Below are 10,000 nucleotides of genomic sequence, written 5' to 3' on the forward strand. Positions count from 1 at the left end.
AGAGATTTATTTTAAAATGTACGTTTTGTGCCATTTTTCTCGGTCGTTCTGGAATGTAGAACACGGTGCAGGAGAAGCGTTCAAATGTGGCCGACGTCTTTATTTGATCGTGCCACGACGGATGAATTTCTCAGGGTTCTGATTTTATTTCCTCAGGCACACGAACAAAGGGAAGCTGAGCGACCTGGTGGCAGAGCACCTGGATCACCTGCACTACCTGAACGACATCCTCATCATCAACTGCGAGTTCTTGAACGACGTTCTGACCGATCACCTGCTGAACCGCCTGTTCCTGCCTCTCTACGTCTACTCGCTGGTCAGTCAGGAGCAGGTGGGTTTAATACGGAAACTTCTACAAGAATCTTTTACTAATCCATCGCAAATACCTGTGTCTGATTGGCTGGTTGTTGTCAGTCATCCGCTTGTCTTGTATCTTGTATCGATGTCTGATACCCGTGACAGGTTTAAAGTACAACAGGAAATCTGTGTGTAAACAAAAACGGTGTGTTCTGTTACAAGAACTAATCAACAATGTGATGACTGAGTTGATTTATTTCCTCTATAACAGAGCAGACTGTTTTTTTTTTTTTTTTTTTTTATGATAACAAATGACACGGCTTTATCTTCGGCTCCGTTTAACGTTAACGTCAGCAGAACAAGTCACTTTCACCGTAGCTGCTTATTTATTTATTTATTTATTTATTTATTTATTTATATTTACTAAAAGTCAGAGGTAACATCAGGCTTTATGTTTTGTAGGTGTTTATGCTTCTCAGAGGTGTTGTGTGTAACATAAGGCCCTGTGAACGAGCCGATGCTGGAGATACGATGTCATGATCCGGGTTCGCTGTTATTAACACGAATCATCAGCACGATCTTCAAGCTGATGTGTCGAATAAACAGAATATTTGTTTATTATAAAGAGTTATTAGCTGAGCTGGTTCACACCCGCCGGATGATCACATCGTTCAGCCGGCGTGTCAGCAGTAAATCACACGTCTCAAACAGCATTAAAGCACAAAGTCATTTAGTTAGAAGCGTAAGAGGAAAAACATTAAAAAAAACACAGCAGCGTGATGTGTTTTTAAAGGGAAAAGAAATTATTTGCTTAAAAAATATAGAAAGTCTAATGTTACCGGCTGGGTTTTTTTTTTTTTTTTTTTTTTTTTTACTTCGGTTGCCATTTGAGACTGAAATAAACATAATAACTTTACATCTGATACTAGTTACTCCGGTGACATTAAAGCACATGAGTAAGAAGCCTAAAGTTATATTATTTCTCATAAACACTTCCTGTCGTTAGTGCATATAAACACCTCGTTTTGCTTTGTGTATGATATGAGATGAACTTCAGCTATAATCACCCAGCAGCTCCTGAACCTTCACTTTGATCCTGTTTTACTTTTCCGTCACACTTTACTCGTATAACTGGAGCTCAGGAGGATTTACACATGCACATGGTGTTGTGTACACTACATAACACGTTATAAATGCACATAAGATTTAACCAAACATGTTACTTTATATAAATATTTTAGGCAAATTCTGAAGGATCTCAGCGTGTTCCTCTGCTGCTCTTTACTTTAAACTTTGCACCTTTATTGAAATCATTTTATCGAAAGCGCAAGAGCGGGATTCATTTTCTGTCCGATACAAAACGAGGTGTCATTTAAATCTGATCCGGGGTCAGAAGGTGTTCAGTGAATTTCTACAAGGTCAGCTGAAGTGCAGATGACCATAAATGATGATTATGTTAACATGTAATCGTTTCCATAGTAACAGTGCAACACACGAGTGTGTGTATTCATGTTGTGTTACGATTTTTAATGTTTGTATGATTTTAAAAATCTGATCATTCATCAATGTTTTTGTTTTTTTTGTTCGTTTAGAGTGAAGATCGCAAGATTAACCCTCAGGTGTCGCTCTACCTGCTGTCTCAGGTACCTCGACCTGTAACATAAACACCCAGAGAAGAGAAACGTTACCTTTAATGATGTATGACCATTTTTAAGACGCTTCACGAACCTAATTGCAGGTTCTGCAGTTGTTTATCGTTTCTGTGACCATTTTATTTCCACATCAGTTTGAGGAAACGGTTTTGGTGCTACAAATAAAAGGGTTTGGATTTGTATAAAAAATGTCTTTAATGTAATTGTACAGGTGTGATGAGTTTCACAGTCAGTGACGGATTTGTGTGTGTGTGTGTGTTTCCCCCCTCAGGTGTTCCTCATCATACACTACCAGCCCCTGGTGAACTCTCTGGCTGACGTTATTTTAAATGGAGACCTGACTGTGTTCACACCCCAACCAGAACAGAACACGCACAAGACCTCAGTGAGTCTCTCTGTTTCTCTCTCACACACACACACACACACACACACACACACGTGCACATAGTACATATAAACACAGCGTGCACACACAGGTGCAATATTTAAACCTTTGTCCCATAGACATAAACACATTGACCCACACACACACATGACCGCAGTGAGTCTCTCTACATACATTTGCACACCCCCACACACGGCATGTTTAAACACACACGCACACGCCGCACGTGTAAACGCACACGCATGCACATGCAGCATGTATAAACACACACGTTGTCAGTGAGTCACACATACATTTACACTACTGTATCACTGGGTTAATGTGTGTCGTGTGTGTGTATATATATATATATATATATATATATATATATATATATATATAGTTGAATCTACACACACACACACACACACAGATACAGCGTCTAATATGTGCACAAAAAACACAACAAACTGTTACTTTAAAGAGCTTCTTATCATATGTGTTGTTAACTGCTGATACACGTTATGTGACTCGCTGACATGGTTACAACTTTATACACCTCACACATGCACACACACACACACACACACACACACACACTACATGTGTACTGAGGAAGAACGAGCACTAATTATAGAGTCCCTCAGGAGTTATTGCTGTACTTTAACCCTAATGAAGTGCTTTGCTAGCTGAGGGTTTGGATTGTTTCTGCTCCTTCTGAATGGATGAATTTTTTTTTTTTTTTTTTTTTTTGCAGTTAATCACACCTCCAGGTAATTGTGGTAGAAGTTATTACATTTTTTGTCATATTGACATTAAGTGTGCGCCCACGACCCACATTTCCCTGCAGTAAGCGGAGGGAAAATATGATATCAGTCTCAGAATGTGTCAGCGTCTTAAACCACACACAGTGTTTAGTGTTTATTACTAACGTCTAGTTTAATCTGGACTCGCTCATGTCTACTCTTTTAATAAAGATGCCCTAATGTTTACGTGATTAGCGCTGTTATTTTTAAGCTTCCTGTTAAATATCTCTCTCTCTCTCACTCACTCGTTATCTACCGCTTATCCGAACTACCTCGGGTCATGGGGACCATGTGCCTATCTCAGGCGTCATCGGGCATCAAGGCAGGATACACCCTGGACGGAGTGTCAACCCATCACAGGGCACACACACACACACACTCATTCACTCACACAATCACACACTACGGACAATTTTCCAGAGATGCCAATCAACCTACCATGCATGTCTTTGGACCGGGGGAGGAAACCGGAGTACCCGGAGGAAACCCCCGAGGCACGGGGAGAACATTCAAATCCACACACACAAAGTGGAGGTGGGAATCGAACCCCCAACCCTGCAGGTGTGAGGCAAACGTGCTAACCACTAAACCACTGTGCCCCCTCTGCTAAATATCCATTTGAGATATTATTATGCATTAGTGATTATGATGATTAAATCGCTCAGAACTGATCACCTAAAGAAGACAGGTACATGGACCGGTTCCACCATTTCAGGTTGAAGGTTGCAGGTTCTCGTGTTCAGTATTGATCTGCTGCTCACATCATTTGAGCGGATCATTTGGCGCACCAATCGATCGTCCCCTAAATACCCCGGCCTATTGGGGTTTTGTTTGTAAATGTGCACCACAATTTACCGTCGTCTGATGACTGCTTCCTGGGTTCGAATCCAGTCAAGCACTTTGGGATGTGGTACGATGGGAGACTCACAGCATAAAAAATCTGAAGGAATAGCCTGTGTGTCTGTCTGTGTGTCTGTCTGTGTGTCTGTCTGTGTGTCTGTCTGTGTGTCTGTCTGTGTGTCTGTCTGTGTGTCTGTCTGTGTGTCTGTCTGTGTGTCTGTCTGTGTGTCTGTCTGTGTGTCTGTCTGTGTGTCTGTCTGTGTGTCTGTCTGTGTGTCTGTCTGTGTGTCTGTGTGTCTGTCTGTCTCTGTCTGTCTGTCTGTGTCTGTCTGTCTCTGTCTGTCTGTCTCTGTCTGTCTGTGTGTGTGTCTCTGTCTGTCTGTGTGTGTGTGTCTGTCTGTCTGTCTGTGTGTGTGTGTCTGTCTGTCTGTGTGTGTGTGTCTGTCTGTCTGTGTGTGTGTGTCTGTCTGTCTGTGTGTGTGTGTCTGTCTGTCTGTGTGTGTGTGTCTGTCTGTCTGTGTGTGTGTGTCTGTCTGTCTGTGTGTGTGTGTCTGTCTGTCTGTGTGTGTGTGTCTGTCTGTGTGTGTGTGTCTGTGTGTGTGTGTCTGTCTGTCTGTGTGTGTCTGTCTGTCTGTCTGTGTGTGTCTGTCTGTCTGTCTGTGTGTGTGTGTCTGTCTGTGTGTGTGTGTCTCTGTCTGTGTGTGTGTGTGTCTCTGTCTGTCTGTGTGTGTGTGTCTGTCTGTGTGTCTGTGTGTGTGTCTGTCTCTGTCTGTCTGTGTGTCTGTCTCTGTCTGTGTGTGTGTGTGTCTCTGTCTGTCTGTGTGTGTGTGTGTCTCTGTCTGTCTGTGTGTGTGTGTGTCTCTGTCTGTCTGTCTGTGTGTGTGTCTCTGTCTGTCTGTCTGTCTGTGTGTGTGTCTCTGTCTGTCTGTCTGTGTGTGTGTCTCTGTCTGTCTGTCTGTGTGTGTGTCTCTATCTGTCTGTGTGTGTGTCTCTGTCTGTCTGTCTGTGTGTCTCTGTCTGTGTCTCTGTGTGTCTGTCTGTGTCTGTCTGTGTGTTTGCTTGTTTTGTTTAATTAGCTAAATCTATCCATAAAAGTAATCCATCACTTTAAAGTACCACGTAGAAGAACCTCACCGCTGCTTCCAGACAGCGGGGAAATGAAATCAGGCTTGTGGCTTTGTGTGAGCTGTTGTTATTCTCCAGGGAGCATTTACATCGAGGTAACATGAAGCTGCACTGATACGTCTGCTGTTTTTTTGCGCCTTGCCTCAGTGAATTGCATGTAGGAGGCTTTGAATGTGGTCCATGTGGTGCCGTCCCGAAGCGCACAGGTTGTGTTTTTCATGCATATGCAGTTATGCAAATCGCACTGTGGAGCCGTCCCAGATGTCTCACGTAGGCCGAAACGTCTCTAGCAGAATTTAAATCGCCTGTTTATTTGTAGGATGTGGAATTTTTCTGCAGACTTTCATTGTTTTGTTTATTTAAGTAGATGCAGTATTTAAACAACATGTTATTGTCTTTATTGTCTGGTGTTACGTCGTCGTCCTTCGTGCCGTATCTATCTATTTCTTTCCTTACGCCTGGACGCCAACTGCCAAAATACTAGTTATTGTTATTATAATAATTCATTTTTGAAGTATTGTTCACTTTCACGTACAAAGCTGTTGCACGGGAACGTAAGTGACAACGCTGGTAGGATGTAAATAAAGACATGTTTACCTTTTTGTTTTTATTTAACTGGGTAAACTGTAATAAATTATAGAGAAATGCTCCACAGTGTCTGTATATTCATAGTCTGTCTTGTGGGTGTGTGTTTACATGCAAATGTGTCATGAACTTGTGGTACTTGAGAACTTCATCCTGCTGGTTTAAAACAGGAGTGAAAGGAACTGGGGTTTCTCAGAAACCACCTCGTTTCTGGGCTGCTTCAGAGACACTGTGATCAGAAACCTCTTCCCTTTTCCTGTCTCACCGCCTCGACCGCAGCAGCCTCTGCCGCGCACAGCTCACTGCCTACCAGGAACCCGCGAGTGCGGCCCAGTTCCTCAACGCGCTCAAGACAAATAATAATAATTAAAAATAAAAAGTAGAATTTTACACTTGAGTCAGGATCAGGGGAAAATAGAGGAAGCTTTCTAGCTGTGTTCAGGAATCAGTTCTAAAAGTGTAGTGGAAATGTGTTTACGGTCATCCTCGTCGTCTGTTTTAGGGCGGAGCTTATTTCAGTCAGCTGAGTCGTACTTGATTTAGGGTTGTGAGAATGTTTTTGGGATTAATCCGTTGCCAGAAATAAGAATATGGTGTGTTGAGTGGTCATTTTCCCCAGAACTCCTTTCGAAAAAGTCTTTCGCAAGTTGCCATGGTGTTATTCATCCTTTTAATGAATTAAGGATCGAGACATATTTTCTTGATGCTTTATAACGCTAAAATATTTTAAAAGTCCCTGTCCACACTAACCTGTCTGTCTGTCTGTCTGTCTGTCTGTCTGTCTGTATGCACACAGTCAGTGTTAAATAGCCTTACAGTAAACGTCACCATTTACCTCATCACATTATTACACGTGTGGCTCTTACTATAAAAACAGTATGAGAACCAGCACAGACCACAAGCGTTCACGCTGCTGCTATAGAGAACTAGTCAACACCTTCTGACCAATCAGAATCCAGAATTGGATATGAGGTCTGAAATTGTCTATTGTTGTTGATTTCAGTTGTGCATGGCAGTTAAGAGAAGCAGCTGCTGAGAAAGTGTGTGTGTGTGTGTGTGTGTGTGTGTGTGTTGGAAGCGATCGTTTTTGCTCTGCCTTTTGCTCAGATCTCAGCAGCTGAATGCAGCACAGCACCTCTAACCTACTTTGCCTTTCCCATAAGAAGAAGCACATGCTCACTGCCCAGCAACCACACACACACACACACACAGCATAAATATACATACATATACACTACTGTATCACTGGGTTAATGTGTGTATATGTGTCCTGTGTATATATTTTTGAATCTGTGCACACACACACACACACACACACACACACAGCTAAATTACACACAGATACACAGTCTAATATGTGCACAAACACAAAAACACGCTGACACGGTTACTTATACGACTTAATACACCAGACACACACACACACACACACACACACTCTCTCTCACACACTACATGTGTACTGAGGAAGAACAAGCACTAATTATAGAGTCCCTCAGGAGTCATTGCTGTACTTTAACCCTAATGAAGTGCTTTGCTAGCTGAGGGTTTGGATTGTTTCTGCTTAAAGATGGAAGAGAAATATTAATCATCACTTTGAGACAGATACAGGAAGCATACATTTTTTTAAGCATATGACTTTTCCCCCCATTCACATAAACCAGTGCTACAAACAGCTCACACACGTTCTCTGTCTCACACCTGCTGTCTCTCTTGCTGGAAATGTGCTCCTTGCCTCTGACGTCACGTCACATCACTTACGAGTTTCTAGAACGTATCGGTTCAGTCTCAGGTTATAGTTTTAGTTTGACTGTTTCATCATAAAACCAGAAGGTGATGTGGTCTGTGTCACAGACTTCTAGCAACTACACAGCAAGTCTGCATCAGATTAGTACACCTACAGGAGCCTTTAAATAACTTTTTATTTATCGGCCTCCATCATACTGAAAAGCGGTCCCGCGTCGTTATCAGGCGTGCTCGGGCCAGCGTGATGTCAAAAGATGAAAAGAAGTGAACCCTTGCTGTGGTGTAAATGGTGAAAAAAAAGATCAGAAAAGTTTCAGAGAGACAAGAGAGCAGCACATACCGCACCGTGGGTGAGATCTCACTTCCTTAGCCTGTGCATATCTTGTTAAAAATCTCTCTTTCTTGTAAATAGTTTTGCCACCTGTAAAGGAACCCAGCATTAGATGTGCGACCGCATTCGAGCCACAGGTGGCTGTTATGAGCGACGTGCTGCACTGTTCCATTTCCACCATGTCACCATGACCCATAAGCTCGCTGGCTTTGGTTACCGAGCTCAGGCGAAACCAACGACTGCAACCACAAGCAGATTTCCATTTATTTATATATGTATTTATTTATCCATTTACTTACTTGCGATGTTCAACCTGTTTTTTAATCGTTTAAATATATAGACATATGTTGAACACACCATTTTAAACAGGATGGCGGTGGTCACAAATCTCACACATGGTTTTTATTAACGTCTTAATGCACTCCGTCTATAATAAATGCTTTCAAGGGTTAAAAAAAAAACATGTGTAAGGAGATTTAACATGTACGGATGGTGTGAGCTCGGTGTGAACCGTGGGTGTGTTTGGTTGGGGGGGAGGGGAAGTGTTGGGGTGTTAATATATACTATATTATAATATATACACTATATTTCCTGGCAAAGATTTAGAGGTGTCTTAGCGTGCCTACTTGTCTGTGAATTCAGTCCTTAAGGTTTTTTGCTTTTTTTTGAGCCACCGTGGAAAATCATCTGCAGCACCTCAGCATGCTCGACTTTTGTCACGGGTCCTCGTGCATTTTTATTTCTCGCACCATTTCACAGACGACTTCCTTTTCCTGTGAAAGTTTTTGAAGCGTTCTGCAAACAGCTAGACACCACGAGGTCCTGCGTAGGCCGCTGCGTCTGCCCCCTAGTCTCAGAAAGACTGTCAGATCCTTTCAGGGTCATGCGAGGTGGGGCCGATCTCCATCACCGCTCCATGCCCCGATCCTCATCCCATCTGCTTCCTGTTATCGGATCACACGTGTGCACCTTTCTGAGAAGCCGATAGCCGGGTTCCTAGCACCAGCCCTTCATGTGGCATCATGCTTATCAGGGCTGCTACTGTCATGTACAGTGCGGTTTACAGAATTTCAGTTTCAAACACTGTTTTTTCAGGTCCTCGGCCTATTTCGGTGGACTTTTTTTTTTTTTTTTTTTTTTTTTTTCTTTTCACACTCCGGTCTGTGTGTGTGTGTGTGTGTGTGTGTGTGTGTTTTTCAGGAAGAAAACAAAGGAAGTGTGTACACGATATAGATCATACCTTGAATTTTTTTTTTTTGCAGTGTTTTTGCAGAAACGTTTATAAACCATAAAAATGACTTAGAAGTGACATGTGAATCAGGATCCAGTCCGTATTTTCATCGCATGTTTGACATCTTTTCAGAATGTATGTTTTGTTTCATGCCTTTCTAGAGATTTGTTATTGCACAGGACACGACGGTCCACGCGCTCGGATTTATTTTGCACGCTGTGTGCTTTTATCTCCCTCGATGATGTGCCAGCGTCATGCCTTCATGCAGTCCTGTTTTCTGCTGTTATTTGTTATTGTTGTTTTTTAAATACATGACGTTCCAGTCGTTCACCTTATCTTAAATTAATTTTGTCCCTTGATCCACCCAGTCTTTGATCCAAGTTTGGCCTGCTGTGTAATTTTTTTTTAAAGACGTTTGTTTGTCTTTTTTCTTCTTTTAGTCTGGTGCTGCAGTGCGACGCTTCACCAAGCCACCAGAGAGTCTGGAGCGCTCGCTGGAGATGAGTCGGCATCGAGGCAGGAAGAGGACGCAGAAGAGACCCAACTACAAGAACGTGGGGGAGGAGGACGAGGAGGAGAGGGGAACCGACGAAGGCCTGGACGAGGAGAAGGAGAAGGCTAAAGGTACAGATGCTAGCTCAAAGGCCAGCAGGACGAGTGGGGACACAGAAGGTGAGTGGCCACGGATGAATGTCCCACCATCACTGACTGCCCCTCTGTTCTCCTGAGCGCCACCTACAGCTGTGGAGCTGCTCTCTGAATTGGCATCAGAGTTAAGCTAACACCGTCATTAACGCTGCTGAGTCTCTAATCCAAGTTATAAAGTCTTGGATATACTGTACACCTCGCTCAGATCGCTCTTTAGGTAACTTCTTAAAACCAACATGACAGACGAAGACAACTCTTCGTATTTCTCCATTTTGGACCTTCACTGTGTGTAATACAGATTAAATAACACACTATTGATTATAAAAATCACACCGATATCGCCATGCTTTATTTTTCTACATATTGTCTCTGTAT

The 10,000-nt window shown here is 42.7% G+C and overlaps 1 protein-coding gene across 4 annotated transcripts in view; it reads left to right on the forward strand.

The window, feature by feature from the left end:
* clec16a (C-type lectin domain containing 16A) overlaps positions 1–10,000 on the forward strand; it is a 46,184-nt gene that overhangs the window by 5,984 nt on the left and 30,200 nt on the right. For 2 of the 4 annotated variants that reach the window (XR_009649883.1, XM_060892170.1), the window contains exons 7-10: positions 157–331; positions 1,890–1,940; positions 2,221–2,334; positions 9,418–9,649. Coding sequence is in view for 3 of the 4 variants with exons in the window: in XM_060892170.1 (XP_060748153.1) it covers positions 157–331; positions 1,890–1,940; positions 2,221–2,334; positions 9,418–9,649 (572 nt within the window). In the remaining variant the exon portion in view is untranslated. The remainder of the gene's footprint in view (positions 1–156; positions 332–1,889; positions 1,941–2,220; positions 2,335–9,417; positions 9,650–10,000) is intronic. The other 2 variants (XM_060892171.1, XM_060892172.1) reach the window with 2 other exon arrangements.

Source organism: Tachysurus vachellii, chromosome 18 (assembly GCF_030014155.1).
Source record: "Tachysurus vachellii isolate PV-2020 chromosome 18, HZAU_Pvac_v1, whole genome shotgun sequence".
Lineage (NCBI taxonomy): Eukaryota > Metazoa > Chordata > Actinopteri > Siluriformes > Bagridae > Tachysurus > Tachysurus vachellii.